The 22,288-nt window shown below is 35.5% G+C and overlaps 1 protein-coding gene across 2 annotated transcripts in view; it reads right to left on the bottom strand.

Annotated features, from left to right (window-relative positions):
• Positions 1-22,288, bottom strand: part of OXCT1 (3-oxoacid CoA-transferase 1) — a 121,099-nt gene that overhangs the window by 24,640 nt on the left and 74,171 nt on the right. For both annotated transcript variants that reach the window (XM_081053959.1, XM_081053958.1), the window contains exon 14: positions 282-371. In XM_081053959.1, coding sequence (XP_080910085.1) covers positions 282-371 — 90 coding nt within the window. The remainder of the gene's footprint in view (positions 1-281; positions 372-22,288) is intronic.

Here is a 22,288-nt window from a genome sequence, read left to right as displayed (position 1 = left end):
TGTGCCTGGACACCTTGTCACTGCTTTTGAAGACATTATAGCTTTTATTTTTAATGTGTGCTCAAGGCAAATAATCAAAGAATGCCCTGAGGTTGGCTTCACTCAAAGTAAACAACCATTTAGCCAAATGATAATAAATAACTGCTTTTATGTAACCTTTCTCTCAACATATAAATGCTCTCAACTTAAAGAAGCCAGAGAAAACAATCAAGGCCTTGGCCGCATGACCCGGTGCACAGGACTTTGGCATACTGTGACTTTCTAAAAGCAGCACACGTTACCTTGGCAGAATGCTCCATGGTGACCACCACCTTGGTTTTGGCACTGGATACTAGATCCATCGCACCTCCCATTCCTTTCACCATCTTCCCCTGCAAAACAGAAGCAGAAAATAAGTAATTCTCTGTCTTTCACTTCTTTAGTATGAAGTAGAACAAAATTAACTTATAAGAATAAGCCACTGGAATGATTAGTGAGAGAAAAACAAAATCACTGACCTTCATTGCTTAGTAAATGAAGGTTTACAACCTTAATATTCTGCTCTTCTATTATTCTATGGTTAAAGGATAAGTTCAGGCTAAACACTGTGATGTCACTTTTATTAAGTGTGGTTCACATTATTTTGTTGATGATACCTTAAAGATATGACAACCGGTAGATAAGAAAAATCTTAAGAACCTTTCCAGAATCCTGGCACATTATTGTAGTAAGATGAGATTGAAATCCACATGCCCCTGACATTCATTTCTTCCTTTTTAAACATATAATCAGCACCACTGAGTCTTCAATTACAGACCCTTTCCAAGGTACTCTTGGACTTCCTGTAAATTAAATGCCATTAGGTAGTAGGCTGAGACACTAATGGTGTTTCCTTAGTAATGATTAATATTAAAGGTGGGTCTGTCTTTCTGAAACTTGACATTTATCTTGCTCTTAGAGAAACAAGCCAAAACAAAATGAAAGATATATTCCTGTTAAACAAAAAAAGAAAACAGGAGCAGAGTTTAGGATCCTTTCACCATTCTATTTTTGTTCAGCTGTCCATGTCCTCATTTATTAAACATTTACCAACCAGCTTCTACGTGCCACACTCTGAATAATTCCCACTGTCTATTCGGTCTCTTGGTTCAGAGTATTATAAAAAGTGGTTCAAGAGATCATGAAATAAATTTTTATTCAAGTATCTTGAAGAAAAATATCTTCTAACATTGAAAACCCCCTTAAACTTTTATTTATTTTTTAATCTAAGTCTAATTGCTGATTTGACAGTAAACTCATACAGGACTCCTGGCTCCTTTCCCATAATTTCATAACTAAGGAGATTAGGCAATGTACTCACACCTGGCTTTAGGAGTAAAGCAGTTTCGAATCCCCCAATTTTAGAGGTCAATGCAACACAGCATGAATATGAATTAGATGTATAGTATAAACGAAAGGAACAAGTAGTCAGGATGCTTTCATGGTTTGGAGCCGGCCACTACGTAAGATGGGCAGCAGCTGGCAACGAGTGAGACGGCGGGGAACAGGAAATGAGTGGAAGGTACGAAATGAGTCTGTCTTTAGGCATATAAGTTTGAAGTGAATTGGAGTATCTGTGTGGAAGTGTGTAATTTTATACTTCTCTAAGCCATGCCTTCATCCTTAGTCAGCTGCAATTTTACTAAGTTACCAGGGTCATAATATTTCTGTAGACAACACTGATGCCTTATGTTATGAAATATGGATAAGACAAAGATGGAAGCAATAAATGTCCATCATAAACTCCAATACTAAGGAAGTTTGAGATTTTAAAGCATCTAGACACTAAAGCAAATCCATTTTACAATGTGTCAATCTTCTGTGGTAAGAATACCCAGCCAGTCTCAGCTCCCAGAGAGTGTCCTTGGGCAGACTCAAAGGGTGTAAGTGCTAGAAGAATGACGAAGCCAAAGAAAACCAGAAACCAAGCTAATCTGTTAAAACTGTCATGAATTAAAAAAAAGCATTCCTTGAATTAGAATATACCACAAGTTTTGTCCCCTGTGACACAATGATTATAGGTAACAGCTTATGAAAGCCTCTAAGAGGAAGGTTGCCCAATTTAAGTGACACTGAATTACACATTTTAAACCACTGTCAATTATTTAAGAAATATTTATAGAGCACCTACTGGGTACAAAATACTGTGCTGGCAGGAATATAAAAAGCTATAAAATACGGTTCAAGAACAATTTCTTTGTTTCTGTTAAAAAGACCATTCTTGTTTGACTCAGTGTAAATCAGCAGCCTTCATCACTCAAACAGATTCAAGTCGTCTGATGTCTCCTCCTCAAAGCACACTCTACAAATTTCAAAGCAATATTATCATACTTAAATATTTGTCTCCAAGAGGGAAAAATACACAAGATTAGGTGCAGAATACCTGAGATCTATTATACTAACCCACTGTGTGACACTGGCAAAACAACAAATCTCTCCGAATTTGGGTTCACTATCTATCAACCAGAAAAAGAGCATCTGCCCGATCTTAGAGCTGGTGCGAGGAGTGCATGAAATAATGTATAGAAAATTGTGTAGTAAACAAAGTTTACAAATTTGTTGACTTACATCTTCCTTCAGTCAATTCAGTTCACTGAGTGTCTAGTATGAGTCTGGCGCTATACTAGTTGCTGGAGTTAGAGATTATCAAAACACGCTTGTTTTCCTCATACACCTTATTGTCTGAGGGAGGGAAAGCATCCACGAGTAATTAGAGACTTAGACTAAACTTCCTTCCTCTGAAAGAAAACATACCCCACCTCTCTCTCATCCCCAAGGCACAGCCTTTTCCCTGTGTCCTTGTGCTATGCAGTAAGTAATTCTATCACAATAAATTTCAACTTTTTTCTTTCCTTTTGTCTTTTTTGGGGTTTGTTTTGCATGATAAGTGCTTGGATGAGTGTGTAGACAGCTTCAACTAACATCGACGTGTTCAAACACTGAGGATGCAAGTGCTAACTGTGTCTGGGGCAGCAAGAAACGAGGAGACGGGGCATTTCACAGAGGAGGCAGTTCACAGAAACAGTCTGCCAGACGGGAAAGAGAACGGCAGCACCTCCTAATAGAAAGCGTTTCTAGCAAGTTAACTTGAAAGCCTTCCAATACTTGGTTTTTCTATTATTTTCAGTATGTTCATTGTATTGGAAAAAGAAAAAATGTTTCCCTCCATTTCAATTCCCAAATGACTTCTGAAACTGAATCAATGACTACAGGAAAACGATTCATTCTATCTATACTGGCAGGAAAAAAAACAGGCTTACATAAGACATATTCTCCGATACAAGTGAAAATTTCATCACCGTTCTTCAACCCAGCTTAGCAGGCACTCTCTGGGGACCCAACCACTAGTAATTTCCCAGTTCTCTCCTGCAGTTGGGTGTGGCCACGTGCCCAACTGCCAGACAATGGAAAAGAACAAGGTGATACCTGTGATTTCCAGGCTCTGGCCCATAAAAACCTCTCACATACAATTCCTCAACCTTTTTTGCTTTCTGTAAACTGGACACTGACATCCAAGGTGACCTTGGAAAATAACTGAGCTTCCTTCAGTCTGGATCTTAAAATGACTGCGTGTAACAGAGCCCATTTAACTTGGCACTACATTGCATTGTTCAATAAGAGTGGGGGGGAGAAAACATTAAGCCACTGAAATTGGGAGGCTGTTTTGTCACAGCAGCCAGCATGACTAACATAATGACTTCAACAGAAGTGTCAGAATTCAGTGTGGAATTAAAACCAACTGGTACAGCTACAGAACAACACAGCAGGCCTCTTAAGGGGATGTTTAACTACTATTCCTTGAGGGAAGGGGATATGTGGAGGTGGCTATATGCCAGATACTGAGCTAGGCACTGTCATTCACCTCTATCCAAATGTCCAACACACTGCTTGACATTTTACAGAGATGAGATACTGACCTTACCTCCATCTTCACCTCCCTCCTCTAAATCCAACATCCTAGTCAACAAACAAACAAGAAGTTGATAAAACAGAGAGTTAAGGAGTTAAAAATATATCTTTAAATCACAAGAGGGAAAGTGACACTTGGAAAAAATAGGCCTAAAATGAAGAAAGGATTCTGTGCATGATTGAAGCACTGGACATGATTGAAGCACTGGGTCAGGGTGACAGAAAGTGTGGCTTTCTTTAAAACCTCATCAACAAATATACATTTCTTGAATGGTGCAACTTTAGCAATGTACTCTGGCTAGCATAATGGAGAGATGATTGCTGGATACTCATTTCATAGCCAACTCATCTTTTTGCAGTTAAGGACTGACCCTGATATCAAGCATGGAAAGAATATTTTTTTAAAAAAGTGAGCTAGAAATACTGTATGCTCTATCATGACAGTTACATGTCTTTTCAAAGGAAAAAAAAAAAACACTATCTCAAGTATTGTCTTGAATTCATAAATATTTATTCAGGGTTTATTATAAACCAGGTACCAAGATAGGAATCAGAAATAAAAGATGAACATAATTATCTAGCTTTTTTCTAGAAAATAGATTGAAACTAAAATCATTATTTTAAATATATTTATTCTACGTACTTTGATCCATTTCTTAATTACCATAATTTTGAAGAAAATAAGTCTGTTGACAATGCAATAACATTAAAAAACCTCAGTGCATCAAAGTACAAATATTAAATTGCATTCCCAAAGAAACAGCAATTTAAGTTTGAAACATGACCTTTAGTGATATTTTAAGGGTTTTACAAAAAGGTAAAATGAATATCTTTGAACAGTTCTGTGAAGTTCTATTTAAAATAAAATATAAAACATACCGAAAATCATTGTTGCCGTCACCTGTATCATTGGTGTATAAAAAATAATGGCTTATTTGCAGATATGTTACCTCTAAATATTCTGGTCTTAAACAAGAAATAACTTATAATATATAGAAACAATTTTTAAAGCTGGAAGTAAAAGAGAAAGGTAGCTGTGGAGTGATTTATTAATAAAACTAGGGTTTGTTGCTCAATATTGAACAGGAGAACATTCAGTATCTATCTCAATCCAAATGTAAACCTCTTGATTTCTGTCTCACCTCCCCATTATTAAAAATGCCTTAGGAAAAAGAAAGGGCTTCTAAACATGCTCCTATATAAAGAGAAAGGGACACTAAGAAGCATGATAACAACATTCATTTAAATACAGAGACAGGTAGTATAACTCCCCTTTATAGGGAAAATAAAATATGTACAATTTGCCTCAGCTTAGTAAAGTTATAGCAAAGTTATAGCAGAATATTTCTTTTTTCTGCGTTATAGTTTGTATTCAACACCAAGAAAAATGGGATTTTCTTTTCAAAGAGTAACTGTATTTCCCAGGACATGTGAAATGATCATATAAATTAACTAATATGGAACTGAAAATATAATTTTAGTCTCTATTGCTAGGTAAGTTAACAAACTTGCTTATAACAAATATTGGTTATCAATCATCATGTGGCTAAAAAGAGCATGTCAAAAATGTGGCAGTTGGATAAACTCAAAATTTTATTTTTAACTTCTCTTTTGTTTCTGTTCTCTCGGGGACCTTGTTTTATTAGTTATCCTCTCCCTCCAGGTTCTCTAACTTCCCCCTCTCTGTAGCTCTTTTCTGTTGATTTCTCAATGCACTGAAATTGGTTTCTGCATTGACCATGCCCTTGAAGTGAGTCCTCAATCAGGTCTCTAATATTAAATCATTTGATTCAGTAGACAAATGTGTGTTTATGTTAGTACATTTTTGGACCTTTTAACTACATTTTATGCTGTTTTCCACTAACTCCTGAAACTCTACTCTTGGGCTTCCACGGCACAACACCTCATACTTCAACGCTTTCAGGCTCCTCCCTAACATCCTATTTCCATGTCACCTTTGCGTCCTCGTCAACTTAAAAGCTCTGTCCTTGGCCCCCTGCTCTTTTCTTTACTTGTTCTCAAAGAGTAACTTCATGCACTCTCAGGATATAAACTTACCCTGTCTCTGATCATTCCTAAAGCCACATTTGCAGCTCAGATCTTTGCTCTGAGTTCCACATGTCAATATCCAAAAGCTTCTGTTAGCTGGTTCCCAACACTGCATCCACTTGTTCCTGGGCACATAGTGAGGCCACATTTTCCAACCTTCCAAATGAATAATTTCTGGCCAATGGAAAGTGGGCGAAAGTGATATAACAGAGCTGGACTGTAATACTTTCCAAGAACAATGCTCCATGTTCTTCCTCTTTCTGGACGGAAGGAATATCAATCACCAAATCACTGCACAGAGAAGAACTGCTAGCCAGTCAGGAATACTCGTTTTGGTTCTATGTGTGTGAGAAATAAACACTTATATTATGTTAACTATTACAGGGCTCAGCTCAGTGTGGTCCAAACCAAGTAAGCATCTTTATCAAGGCAAATCTTACCTACCTAGTGATTTCCTATCCCAGGTAGTGGCCAACCATCTACCTCAAGGTCCAAATCAGAAATGTCCTTGTCTCTTGCCTCTCCTTCATTATCTATGCACAATCAACGTCATTCAAACACAAAGAACTCCGATTTTCCCTATATTTCTTGAACTTGACCTTTTCTCACGCCACCTAAGATCCTAATGGTTTCTCCCTAGTGTTCTGACAACAGCCCTACTAGTGAACCTGTGTCCAGCCTTGTCCTTCTCGAATCTTTCCAACCCACAGCCATGAAAATCTCTGTATAACAAGCATCTTACATCATTCCTCTGCTTAAAACCTTTCACTGGTTCCCCAGTGCTTCAGGGTAAAGTCCAAGCACCTCAGTCTAGCATACAAGCCTGGAACAACCTGGCCTCGGCCCTCATTTCCTTACACTCCAGTTCCCATTTCTATGCCAGGAACAGTGAATTGCTTGTACACAGCATATGGCTCCCCACTGTATCATAAGGTCCCACCCACCCTCATTCTGTCAAGTGTACTCCTGCTCACCTTTTATATAGCAAATCGTGATGACTTTCGCCAAAAGATCACGTGCCTCTGCCCCATCCTATCAACAAGATTATAGTAGGGACCTCTTTTGGGTGCTCTCGCAGCATCTTTCTTTTCACCATTTTAAATTTATCACATGATCTGCATTAAGACCAGGGTTGATGGTCCACTAGCAGGTAGTGGCAAGGCTATACAGGTAGTTATTATTTAAATTCTTCCTCATGAGAAGCACCCTATGCCCTCTTTAACCCTCCCTCACCCCATCCACCATCATCTTCTAGCAACTTAAAACACAACAGTGGCTCTCCAAGGCCCTATCCAGCTACAATACCATCTGTTCTGACTGATCACATCTATTCTGATTAATCAGTACCTGTGCACTAAAAGAAATCGATTAATTTCAAATAGGAAAAATGAACTCTGTTCCTAGCTATTAACACTGATTCTCTCATTTGTAAAAGTATAAATAGCATTCAATAGTGTCTGTCTACTTCTTATGAAACCTCATCACTTCAAGTAAAAAATAAATCCCGATGTACATAAAACTGATTATAGGTCATTAACTCTAACTTTGCATAGGAAATTAATAAGCATTTATTAAGTGAATAGTTAGAAGTATGAAATTTTCATGCTTTCTTTTCCTAAAGTACAATCAATATGTGACTAAGTTTCTTTTTGATTATAAATGAGGCACTTTGGGATAGGTTAACTTCTTTGTACAAGGTCAGATAGACTGACACTCTGATCTTTCTATTTGCTGCATTAATAAAAATGACAGCAGGAGAAAAGATGCTATTCTTAGCTCTGTTTTGAAGCTATATTTCAGTTTTCATAGAGTCTATTTGTAATTCTGCAGAGATGAAACAAGCATCAAAAATCTTGGCTAAGTGAGTTCACTCTTTTTTATCAGGGTCTCCTACAGAATATCAGTATAAAGAAGTTGAAGACATACTCCAGGACAGATATAAGAAAACTTTTTTTAGAAATTTAAAACATTTTTTAGAAAACTTACTTATTATACTGTAAATTATTTAATTGAATTTATTAAATACAACTAAGCACTGGAGTTTCTGGTCCTGTATATTATCCAGAAACAGAATAAGTACAATATTTTAAAATGCAAAGTTATTTTCTGCATGAGCAACCTCTCTCTGCCACTGGGTCACTGAGAGAAAAGTATTAGAATCACATGAAATTGCCCATATGTGACCTACAAACACAGAAATTTCATATGGTTGGTTCAAACTAATGTTCTAATGGTGGGAAAATATATCTCATTTACTATCACAAAGAATTTTCTCAAGGCTTATATTATTTTTAGCAGATCCCTAGATAATCACAACAAAAGTGACAGCTAAAATACAAATAGAAAAGTAATAATCACTTTTATGTGTCTCCATGTACTAAAATATATCAGTCCCCTCAACAACTCATTCCCATAGAACATGAAATCTTCACTGCTTCTTTTGGAAACAGGAAGCAGTTGTTGTCAGAAATTTTATTTGCTGATTCTTCAAAGAGGGTGTGGGTTGGCTGGAAGGAAGAGGGAGGATGTGAGAACTAGAACCAGGGGCAGAAAAAGCACACTTGCTCCATAACCTCCTCCGACTGTCTGCAAGGCTCTAAAAAGCAAATTACAGAATTATTGTAATTACACTGCCATCTCTGACAGCTGGGTAGAATTCTCACAGAGAGACCCGGTGACTGAAAGAACATCATTAAGGAATACACTGAAATCATTTAGCAGTGTTTTTATCCACAGATCAAAAAATAACTTAGTAAATAATTTGAATGTAAAAAAAAACCAAGAACACCAAAGAATTCCAAAACCCACTTAAGAGTATGCTAGGTATAACAAACATACGTACTCTATTAAGCAAATATTGAAGGGTTAGGTGGAAGACTACAAAACCATTTTGATTCTATTAATTAATTAAATTAATAAGCACTCCATTAAATCCCAGGATGTTGGGATTAATTAATTAAATTAATAAGTACTCTATTTATTCCCAAGATTCTAATAACCCTCTAGGGTTACCTGATGACCCAGTTTAATGACTGCTAAGTACCTACTGGGTGTTAATAGCGATGAACATTAATGTTGAATTGATAACCTTTTGGTCATTGTTTGAGAGTCTCAATTTTTTTTATTCCTGTGCAATCCTAATCTGTAAAATGGGGACCCAGGGCCTCTCACATTCGAAGACAGATCTTACCTCTGGACCATAAACAACATCATTCCATAGTGATTCAGATCCTGGGACGTCTGAGCCCCAAGAAGGAGAAGCACATCATCTTTGTGAGAATGACCCACGTCTGGGAGCAACTGAGAATGCTAAGGAGCCCTGCCACTGTGGGAGTGTCCTAAAGTCACAGTATCGGGTGGCTTTAAAAACCAAAAACATAATTTCTCCTTCGAAGACCCTGAAACTGAAAGTGCTTATAAGGTAAAAACGGCTCCTGCTCAAACTGCGGAGAATGAGGTGGAAGCAACGAACTGTTTCATACATTGAAACAGGTTAAAAAATTATGTTAAGGAATTTGTCACAAAGTTAACATTTTTGAAAGATATATAAGGAAAATTGAGAAAGCATTAATTTCTATCTTCTTATCTTTTCAAGTCAACTTTGCCACGGTAAGCTCTTGGATGGCAAAAACAAACAAACAAACAAACAAACAAAAACCCCACTTTTTAGTGAAGTTCTTGGTAATGGAGAAATCAAAATACTGAGAATAGAATGAAAAAAACTGAAAGATATTCTTTTGAAGTAAAATACAAAGAAAGATCAAAAGAGGTAGAAATATATAGAAAAATATTAACTTTAATTCATTTCTCGTTATGCCAGTGTTTTAACTCCCTAAACTTTGTAAGTGACCTGTTAAGTTTCTAAGCTTGGTGCTTTCAATAACTTTATCTAACTATCTATTTAAAAAAAACATGATAATGAGGGCTTTTTAAAACATTGTTCTGCAACTATATTATTATAAGTTTGAAAAGATTAGGAATACAGACTGGACCTTTGTTCTATGACATATGTCCCATTTCTATTTTTTTAACTATTATTTTTTCATTCTTCTTATTAAAGTTTATTTTTTCCATACTGAGCATCTTTTAATAAACTCAATTTTAGGAAGAAAATTTCTCATTACCTCACCATTCTTGCAGAAAGTAAGCAGATATAATAAGCTTTCCTTTATAAAAAATGAAAATACTGCAAGGAAAAGTTAAAAAAATTACCTGAAGTTATAAAACAAGTCAGAAAAAGAACCGGATAAAGTCTCTCCATAGCATCCAGAATGAGGTAATTGAATCCCTATTGAAGATGCTTCCTATTTTAAAGTGTCCATTATGTTGAACTTATTACACCATTTTTCTTTCTCATTGTTCCAGTTCTGTTGGATGGTGTTAATTTAGTTAGGAGGCAGACAGCAAGCCAACAGATGCCTTATATAGCTTCAGTTTAGCCAACTTCTAAAGATCCTTTAGGACTAAAATTACAAAACTTTCCAAATGTGCTTATAAACAAACCATGTATCTTTCACGAACCTGAAATCCATGATTTACGAAAATTAAATTTCCTAAAAACTACATGATTATGAGCAGAAGTTACATTCAGGATAGAAATATGTTAGCTGACAAAGCTTCTAAATGTGGAGTAATAAGTTAATTTTTCATAAAGTTCTGACAGTAAGAAAAATGTTACATTTTTTAAGAGAACTATTTCTATGTAATTTGTGGATTAAGTTTTCAAGATCCAATTATTTAGATGATTGGTTTATTAGTCTTCTTCATTCTAATGTACATTTTTGGGAATCTTAATTATTTTATAATAAGTACATGATTTCTACCAGGAGAAGGTGGTGGTTCTAAAAACAGGAGGTAAGACCCAAATCATAGTAACAACTGCCCAATCAGAAATTCCATTATCCAGTACTGTTAATGTTTTAGGTTATAACTATATTCAGAAATATGCAAAACACATGAATGGCTAAAACATGTTAAATCTCATGTACTTAAATTAAAGCTTATAAGACTCCCTCAAAGGAATTGGTATCAAACCTTCATGCAAAACATATTTACTGTTTTTATTTGCAATTGTAACAAGGTGGGTGATCTAGTTTTCTATCCAAAATTATATTTAGAAATTGGTACTTACTAAATTTGGGTAACCTGGAAAAATTATATATAATGCATATCTTATTCTCTAATAATTCTCTATAAGTGAAGAATTATTACAAAGATTTCAATGATCTGCTTGAGTTACCAAGTGATGAAATGAGCAATGATGAATTTATTGGGTACAATAAAGGTCAAAAATTCTATCTGCCTTTTACTTAGGAAAACTCCACTGTATTAGCTGAAGAGGGAAAAGAAAAGAAAAAAAAAGGTTAAATGTAAAATGCTGACGATTTTTTCCTGGCATTCAATTTAGACAGCGAAGGTCTGGAAAGAGGATAAGATGGGAGATAGGAAACCGATGTTCACTCAGCTCAATCCCAGACGCCTTTCATAATGTGAACTTACCAAGATGACTCCAGGTTTAAAGATATACGTTGCCGTATCATATGACCCCCAAATGGAAGACATATGCTCTACTGGGTTCTTAACAATGATAACCGGGATCTGATCTGGCAGTGTTCTGAGGGTCTTACCAATACACCTCTCAGTGCTAATCTGATCAAGTGCTGGAAGTCCTTCAACACTGCCACACCACATGCGTTCCACTGGGAAGGAATGCAAGCAAGCCACAAGTATTAATGCAGGGTTTCTGCAAATAAAAGCATTTAAGGCTCTCCATTTTTTCTAAATTTAATTTTTAATTGTAATCCACAAGCTTTGACATAAAGTTCTTGTTTTCATTTATTCTTAGGTAATTTGTAATTTCTGTTTTGATTTCCTTTTTGAATCAGTGTCCTATGAGGAAAGAATGTGGGACAGATTTTACAGATTTCCCAACCTTAAACAAAGAAGTAAAACACACTTTTAAGTGTAGTTTGAATAATATGATTTTCACCTTAAGGTTGACTTTTAGAAGCTTACACTCAGTCAAATAAATGCATTTTAAAACCTTTGGATTAATAGAGGCTCGATTATTTAACACAAGATTGACCATGAATGGATAACAATCTAAGCTGAATATATACATTTTAATATTCTATTTTTATATATATTTGATATTTTCCCTAATAAAACTTTTTTTGTAAATAAAAGTGCTGATCAAAGATTATCTCTAAACCCAAAAAATAAAGTAAGAAGTAAAGATTTCATCAACTGGAAATGCCAAATTCAGTCATTTAATAATATTTGGTGTTCAAAATTCATTAGCCTTTAGCTGCAGGGTCACATTGTCTTCAGCCCTTTGGCTTCATTCCCTGCTAAGTCATATCAGCAGCATCATTATTTATGAAATTACTAACAATGGCTTTCTAGGAGACCTCATCTATCATTTTAATATTTCCTCCCCTCCATCTAAGGGGGCTGTTTAATGAGAAGGGCCTGCTGCAGTCATACAAACACATCACTAGCCAAAGGGATATTTATTGAAAACATCAAACTCAGTGTTCATTCTCTCTGTAAAGGGAGCGGAAGAAAGGGGGAGGAGAAAAGAAGGAAAGGGAAGACAAGGAAGGAGAAGAGAAAGTAAAGAGAAGGATTGACTGATTGATTAGGAAAAAACAAAACAAAACATGATCAAACTCCTGTTCTATGTACAGAAGTCTGTTCTAACACCAGAGCTGCTAGGGGGCCACGGTTTGGAAACAATCAGGTGTCTCGCTCACCTTTCTTTCAGTATGGTTTTGGTACATCTGAGTTCCAGTGAATTGGTAAAGTTCTTAGAGCTAAGTTGTTCACCAACACATCATATGAAACAAACAATATTTCCTATTTTCAGAGCAAGAACTGATTCAGACAGCAATCAAGAGACAACAGTCTCTAAGATCACTGAAAATTTAAGATCGCTGAGATATTCTAAAAAGAAAAGTCTATTTCACATTCTCATATCCCTTTGCTTACCTAAATGATTAATATTAATATCTGTAGGAACCTAAGCTGAGTGAGCTGATTTGCTAATGAACTGGCTAATGTTCCTATTTAGCATCCCCCTTAGCAATAACTCCCATATTTCTACAGTTATGTTTTAATAGTTCCACTTTAAGAAGTATTGAAAACTAATTTTATAAACATCCAATAGAGGACTTGAACTCTTCCAAAGAACTCTTCAATTGGTAAATTATAAGAAGCAGAATGGATAAATAAAATGGATAAAATACTTCATACACAAGATTATATTAACTATATGTGATTAGGCAGTGGAGACTTTAGAATTTGAGTGAGAACTTTAAAAATGATAAGATGCAGATGAAAGAACATACAAATGTTCAATCCAATGCCTTTCAAAACCCCCAGCGTGATCTGGCATCATATATACAGCATGTATCCTTACAATTACAATAGACTTTATCCAATACAATAAAACTAATTTATTTATCAAGTTTACAGAAATGTTGTAAGGATATTTATTTATTTCACATGTATTTTTTGCTTCCATCATGAAAGGCATTTGTTAAATACCCCCCCCCAAAAGAACCTTGTGTCAGAACCCAAAGTACATAAGAGCAAAAGAGATGGATCAAATCCCCATTTCATAACTTGCTACATCTGTAAACTTGAATGGTTAAATCTCTTGGCCTGAGTCTCTTCATCTATAAAAACAGGGATGGTTATATTTATGTCATAATGTTCTATAAGGATTAAATCACAATGAATATACAAATAAATAGAATAGTGCCCGGCCAGTGGCATGTGCTTATTAGTTAGTTCCCTCCTTGTAAAAATACTAAATTTACTACTTAGCTGTGGCTTTTAAACCTTAATCATAGCTGTTAGTCATCAAAGGATCCCCCAAGTAAGAGAAGTTTTCGTTATAAAATTAATGCATCAAATATGTTATTCTATAAATATGCTTTTAGTCTGAAAAATATTGGATATAAATAATAAAACCAATTAGTTTTCAAAGATAAAATTATTTTGGGATAACCAAATATAGTATCCAAATAAAGAACAATAATCAAGAGCTTATGTTTCTAATAACAGCCTAAATTCACAAATTTCACTAATACTTAGTTGTCTTTTCTTTTTAAATGTATTCCCATTTGTTAAATCTCTGTAAAAGAAGAAATCATTCTTTGCTCTTGGAAATTCTGCAAGTATTAAATGTGCCTCTAATTGGTATAGGAAGTAAAAAAAAGGCCCATACATTCAATCAGGGCAGTTTTTATTTTCTGACAGAATAAGCGGGGCTTGGATAGGTTCCTCCATGAACCCCACTTCTACAGCACCTGGGAAACCGAATACGCTGGGGGGATCGCCCACATTTACAGGAGCCATAGATGGAAGACACCTTCCTATCTATATCAGGAGATTTGGCTGAGTATGAGCTTATGGAGGAGAGATAATGTCAGCAAAGAAACAGCAGGCCCACGGGTCAAAGTGGCAGTAACCAGATGTTGAATTTTTTTGTCTTGATTTTGACTGATGTTCAGATATGACAGCTATGAGATACCAGCAGGTGAGAGAGGTGCTCAGAAACAGAATTTACAGAGAAAGTACTTGAAAACAAGTTTCAAGACTCCTGAGACCCTTGGCAAGAGCAAGGAATATAGTATGGGCCACAGAAGAGGATTTTATACGAAGAAATGTGAAGAAAAGTGATCTCTGCGCAGCAAACAAGTATATGCCTCTTTCTCACTCAACCGGCAACTCATAGAGCCTGAACGACAGCTCCAGAGCACCCTGCTCTCAGGAGAAGAGCGAGGATGTAAGTAGGGGATGGCATGCCTGACTTTTACATGAGAAAGCTGATGTGACTGTTTTGGGAAGTTACTACACTACATCTGAAGGTGGAATAAGAAATGTGAGAGTGCTTCCCAGATGTGGGCAATGAGGGAGAAGGCCAGCCTAAAGATGCTTTAATCATTTTCTCAACAGGAAGTCCAAGAAGGAAGAGAGGGCTGTATCAGTGAGAATCTATGTGTGAAGTGGACGACAGGAAACCCAGGAGCTGCTGGGGAAACATCCAGCCATCATCTATCAGGGCAGACACTACAGAAGGGGTCCAGGGGAGTCTCCAAAGACACCCCCCAACACCCACCGAGAGAGAGAGAGAGAGAGAGAGAGAGAGAGAGAGAGAGAGAGACAGACAGACAGACAGAGAGAGAGAGAGACAGAGAGAGAGAGAGACAGAGACAGAGACAGAGACAGAGAGAGAGAGAGACAGAGAGGGAGAGAGAGAGAGAGAGATCAGCTTTAAACATCTGAAAGGACCAGGGAACATGGAGCCAGCTCATAGCATTACTAGTCATCAGCCACGTAAGAATTTTCCTGCCCTATTTCCTTACCTTCCCATTGTTCTGAATTTTGTCCCTGGTCAGTGCCAAACAGTGAGTTAAGAAACGCAGTGAGTGAAGAGAAAAACCAAAAGAACACCACACAACCTTCCCCTAATGTGGGCAGCCTACCCTACCCATAGCTGGACAGCAGTAATGAGAGAAGATGCACTGTTTTTAAATGTGTATTGAAGCATTGTTCACTGTTTCAGACTGGACCCTTTAATTCTTGAATCAAGACTGAGTTTGTGAATTAAAGTGACCCAATGACAGCGTATTATCTGAGAATAAGCTGAAATGTCAAGCAGAGGAAAAGCTTCCCTAATTGAGTAACTTTAAAAGGACCACATGAGATAAAAATAGCAGTGTTTTGATTTCATCCCACATATAGAGCCTGTACCACATGTTGGATACAAAACACACACTCACTTACACATGCTCATTACAGCTGGTCTCGTAAGACACATTCACTAGCACTATCAATGCTGTTTTTTAAAATAATCAAAGACAGCAGCACTGGAACAGTATTTGATAAAAGATACTGATAAAAGCCCAAAAGGAAGGCCTCCAGAACAAAAGAGAAGAGGATTAGTGCCCCTCCAGAAAAGTAAGGCACTGCCTGCTCTTTAAACAGTCCAGATGTCAGGTTTTCAAGAAATACTAAATAACAGAATAAAATATAATAATTCCTCATTTAACATTGTTAATAGGTTTTGCAACTTTAAGCAAAACAACATTTAATGAAACCAATTTTACCACAGGCTACTTGATATAAACAAAGTTAAGTTCCTGAAGTATCTCATCAACATTATAACAAAACAACATTATTCAAGGACCTGCTCTAACAGAATAGGAAAAAAAGTGTTGGTAATAGAGACAGTGTGAGTGTGAATTGGGATAATTTTTCTGGACAGTAATTCAATATATATCAAAAAACTTAAAAAATTGACCAAGATATTCTACTTCTAGGGATTTATATACACTAAGAAAATCATCCAAGAAATATATAAGATATAAATTCAAAAATATTATTAATGGTATAAAACAAATAGAAAATCAGACAAAACACAAGAGAGGGTAGTTTTCAGACATTAGACAACAGAGAGTACAGGACTGTGATTTCTGAGAGCAGGGAAACCAACAAGGTGAGCCTACAACTGCCCCAGCTGTACATTCCTACTAACTAGAGGGAAAAGGCTTTATAATACATGGGACATCAGGTAGAGTCCTCAGAAGAAAATTGCTTTGGTAGTAAGGTTAATTAGACTAAAACTAAAGGCTGCTGTCAACTAACCTTAACAAAACTTAAAAGAAAAGACTGAACGAATGACATCTATAAGATGACGTATATAAGACTTGCACTACAAGACACATCAAAGAATGTCCTTCAAGCACAAGGAAAATAACATCAGATGGAAATTTAGATCAATGTAAGGGAAAAGTGTGGGAAAGAGCAAATACGTTGGGAAAATACACACACACACATAAGATAGTATATAATAAAATATGTAAAATGCACAATTTCCCCATTTTTAATATAATATATTAAAAAGATAATTGACTGTTTAGAGCAAAGATGATATTATCCTGGGGTTTAAAACACATGCAAAATAAAATGTATGACCAACAACAGCAAACAGGATAAGGGCAGAGAATAGAAATTTACAATGCATGGTTCTTACATTATATATAAAATGATACAATGTTACTTGAAGTAGACTTTGATAAATAAAAAATGAGTATTGTAAACCATGGAGGAACCACTAAAAATAGTAAAAAAAAAAGTCAACAGTGAAGATAACATGGAATCATAAAAAAGTACTTGACTAATCCAAAAGAAGGTAGAGAAAGAAAAAAACAAACAAACATATGGGCAAATAGGGATGGTGGGGAATCATATGCTGATAGTTTTAAACCCAACTATGTCAATAATTGCTTTAGATGTAAATGGTCTAAGCCTGCACTTAAAGGTCAGCTATTATAAGACTGGATACAAGAGCAAGGCATAGCTCTATATTAATTATAAAATCTAACTTAAATATAAAGATGCTGATAGGCTGTAGGCAGAAGAACAGAAAAAGATACACCATGCAGAGTGACTATATTACTATCAGACAGTAGATTTCAGAACAAGAAATATTACCAGAGATGAAGAGGGATATAATGAGAAAAGGTCAGTTTGTTAGGAGAACTAACAATCTTAAATGTGTACTAATGCAACTAATAATGGAACTCAAAAATATGCGTAGCAACAAGTGATACAATTGAAAGGAGAAATAGACAAATGCACAATTATAGCTGAAGATTTCAATACTCCTCTCTTAGTAATAGATAGGATATAGAAGACTTGAATAACACTCTCTACCTACTTGACCTAATTAACAGATATAGAACACTCTACCTAACAAGAGCAGAACACATTCCTTTCCAGTGCAATTGGAACAGTCACTAAGACTATATTCTGAGTGATAATTAAATCTCAAATTTAAGAAAATGCAAAACCATAATAAAGTATGGTCTCTGACCTCAAGAGAATTAAACTAGAAATTAACACAACGTTTTATTGAAAATCACCAAATATTTGGAAATTAAACGACACACTTCTAACTAACAAATATTATCATAAAAATATCACAAGTGAGATAAAATTTTTGAAGAGAATGAAAATAAAAACAGAACATAAAAATTTGAGGGATGTCACTAACAGAGTGCTTACAGAGAAATTTATGGCATTACAAGCTCATAGTAGGAAAGAAGAAAGGTTTCAAATCAATGATCTGAAAGCAGGAGTTGGCAGATTTTTCTAAAAGGTAAAAGGTTTTGCAAGCTATACAGTGTCTGTTGCAACTTCTCAATTCTGCTGTTGCAGCACAAAAGCAGTTATAGATAACATGTAACTGTGGCTCTGTTCCAACAAAACTTTATTTATAAAAACAGGCAGTGGGCCAGATTCGATACATGGGACATATCTGCTACAATATCAGCTCTTTCAATGTGGAGAATTTCGTTTGTTTTGTTAACTGCTGCATCTTCAAAAGGCTAAAACAGTGCATGGCCCTTAATACACGCCTAATAAATATTTGTTGAATAAATGAACTAATTTAATCCTTAGAACAAGTATGTGAGTTAAGTGGTATCATTTTACAAATACGTATACCAAGATGAAATAATTTGCCATATCACCAATAAGTGACAGAACCAGCACTTAAGCACAGTTTTATTTAATTCCAAAGTTCTGTGCACTTTTCCCCTACATTACACTGATATGGCAAAAACATAACTGAATTAATGTAAAAGTATCATACTATCAAATACGTACTTTTACCTGTCTTTTTTCCTTACTCATGGTTTGTAGTTTAACGAAAATTAGGACCAAATGAACAAGCCAATACGTTAAAATCATATCTACATATCTGTATGCATGTATCTCTTTTTTTTTAGATTTTTTTTTTTGGTTTTAAAAATTTTTTTATTTGTTTTTATTTTATTATAGCTGACATTCAATATTATTTTATATTAATTTCAGGTACACAGCATAGTGGTTAAACAATTATGTAATTTATGCAGCAATCCCCTGATCAGTCTAGTACCCACCTGGCCCTAGACATAGTTCTCGCAACATTATCAACTATATTCTCTATGCTGTACTTTACATGTACTGTACATGACTATTCTGTAACTACCAATTTACATTTCTTAATTCCCTCCCCCTTTTCGCCTATCCCCCAGCCTCCCTCCCATTTGGCAACAATCAAAATGTTCCCTTTATCTATGAGTTTGTTTCTATTTTGTTTGTTCATTTATTTTGTTCCTTAGCTTCCACATATAAGTGAAATCATAGGGCATATTTCTTTTTCTGTCTGACTTACTCCACTCAGAACGATACCCTCTAGGTCCATCCACGTTGTGGCAGATGGCAAGATTTCATTCTTTTTCACCACTGTATGTATGTACCACCTCTTCTTTATCCATTCATCCATTGATAGGCACCCATGGTGCCTCCATATCTTGGCTGTTGCAATAATGCTACAATAAACATATGGATGCATATGTCCCTTTGACGTAGTGTTTTGGGCTTCTTTGTGTTTTTTTTAATGTATGCATGTATCTTTATCCATACCAAAATCTTTATATTTATATATCTGTATCTATGGATTTAATATTTGGACTACAATTGATGAAACAATCTAGTGGTTACTAGATTGAATCTTGGACATAAACCCCGTTAGATGTACAAGCAGGAAGACTTAGAGAGTGAGCTTCTTTAAAACAGATGTCTAGAAGACCAAGCCAATTTTGTGCACTCATGCATATAGCATACATGAGTATGGCATTAATTTGTATTTATTCTTTTAAAATGCACAAAGAAATGAATAAATGTGAGGGGAAAAACAAACACCAAAAATCCCATTCTGCTTTAAGAACCCCTCATTTCAGTTTTCCCCATGGAGAAAGAGCAGGTCCTAGGCTGTGTGGCTCGCAGACAGCAGCGCTGTCCCGCGTGCTGCTGTCACATGCTTTCCATAACCAGCTCCCGTAGGTGATCATACACATCTGCTTTCCTTCACAAGTCAATCATCTATGGCAGCTGTTTTTCCAAAATAGGCATTAGGAAAGTCAGAGCCATTTTGAATGTAGATTTTGCATATTTTGCCACATTTTTGTAGCTTGCCTGGAGTTTTACCATCATCATGATAATCAGGGAATGCAAAGGAGAATGCAAGTACTGTTTTGTTACGTTTTCTCTCTTCAGATGCTCAGGGCAGAATTTTTAAAAACCTGTATACATGGGACCAATGTTGTACACTAAGATGCAATTAAAGAATAAGGCAAATAATATCCACACCATTTGCTTGCCTTAAAACTTAATGTTTATTATAATCTGACATTGTAATGATTAATGGGGATGCCATGATGCAGAGAAACTCAAGGCTTTGCAACCATTGAAAGATTATTAAACTCAGTAAAAAGATAAAAGTAAATGAAAAATGATACAATAAATCTGAACTTTTCAGCTTCTTGACTGCCAGATCTTGCAATAAAAATATATCTAAATTTTATAAGTCAACATAAATCTTTGGGACAAATAGAAAGAGACTGCTCACTGAAACTACATAAGGAGGCAAGACTGCACCTTATTCATAACCAGTAAGAGCAAGAAATCTATCCTCAAAGAGTTTAATTTTTTTGTACTTGAACATGAACTTAGGATAAGTATGTTGTACTAGTTACTGTAAAATATAGTCTTTGTTTATATATATCAATGTATTTTAAGGTAAATATCCCCTCTTTAATGTTAAGCAATAAAGCATTGAAGATAAAAATAACAGCCATTATTTGCGGAATACTTTTAGTGTTCACTTTTCATTTTCTTCTCACTTAACCCTACCAAAAACATGTACTCCAGATTGTATAATTTGTAAGGACGAGAGCTGAAATTCTCATCAGATTTCTTCCAGATTAGAGATCATGGGCTTGACTCTTCAGCTAACTTGTGTCCAAAAGAATTAAATATATACACTGTACATCACATATAAAACAGCCAAGAACTTATTAACAGTTACTAAAAGGACAAAAGAGATGCTCATCAAAAATGATACTACCAACTTCCTTTGCCAAAAGAGTAGAACAAGACACAAGAACATTTTTTATGCTTAATTTTTCTCCATGTTTCCTCAGAACTCCAGAGTTTCCCATTGCTGTCCAACTAGTTCTAGTTCTTTGGAAACTCATGAGCGCCAAAGTGAAACAAGAAAATTATAAAGTAATACACACTGATTCTTTAATCATTCACTGGAATCTCAACAGGATACGTAAAAATGTGATACACATTGGAAAATCTTTCCTACAAGTGACAACTACATAAAGCATATTGCCACTATGAGAGCTTCTAGCCTCACTGGGTGCTAAACCATAAACAAATTGTATACCAACTTTTCCAAGATGTCCAAGTTCCCTGAAGACAAAAATGTATTAAATATGTTTCTGCTCCATACACAGGACCACTGTGCAAATCGATTTCAAAACTCATTAACAGTCCAACAAACTAGATATATTTAAAACTCTATGGTGACCAACGTTATTCCCTTCTCTGCTAGGTATCCCCAACTACTCCCTCTAAACTTATCAAATAATAACAACCCACTTATTTAGCATGTATTATGTTCAAGCTCTGTGGTATGTACTTTGTATGCATTATATCATTTATTCCTTTATATAGTCATATAAAGTAGATACTAGTTTATCATTCACATTTTATAGATGAGGAAACATAGGCAACTGCTTCAAGTTACATTGCTAGCAAGTGACAAAAATAGAATTTTAATGCAGATCTGTCCCACTAAATGGTCCTTTGCTCTTAATCACTAAGCTATGAGAGTCAGACGGGACCCTGAAATGATCTAGTCTCAAATTCTCAGTTTATAGATGAGGATTCTTTAACTCAAAGAGCTTCAGTGACATGTTCAAGGACAAACCTTGATTACTGGTAGAGTCAAGGCTAAAACCTAAGGTTTACTTTTCTATGCTCCTTCTACTACCCATGTGCGTAGTAGAATTTTTCTAAAATTTAAAAACACAAATACATTCTGATTTCCCACAAAATTAAGTATTTCCATAAACTGTCAACCTGATTCACTGTATGATATTTAGGAAACCCTCTATGATTCTCTGAAGCCTCCAAAATGTTCCAACTCTTACGACTATGGCTGGTACAGAAAGATGAACATTTTTAAATGAAAACAAGAATATAATCAATAATTTGCTAAGGGTTCTTACTATTAATGGGTCAAACATATTTTCCCTTACATTTTAAAATATGAATCATGATCATTATTTAATGCATTGGTTCTCAAACCTGATTATATATTGCAATCACCACAATGTTTTTTGCTTTTAAAATGTCCAGTGCCCAGGCACATCCCACATTAATTAAATTGGAAACTCTGGGG

This window comes from Rhinolophus hipposideros (genome assembly GCF_964194185.1).
Source record: "Rhinolophus hipposideros genome assembly, chromosome: 7".
NCBI lineage: Eukaryota > Metazoa > Chordata > Mammalia > Chiroptera > Rhinolophidae > Rhinolophus > Rhinolophus hipposideros.
The sequence above is the reverse complement of the archived record's forward strand: the minus strand, read 5'-3'. Positions and strand labels throughout refer to the sequence as shown.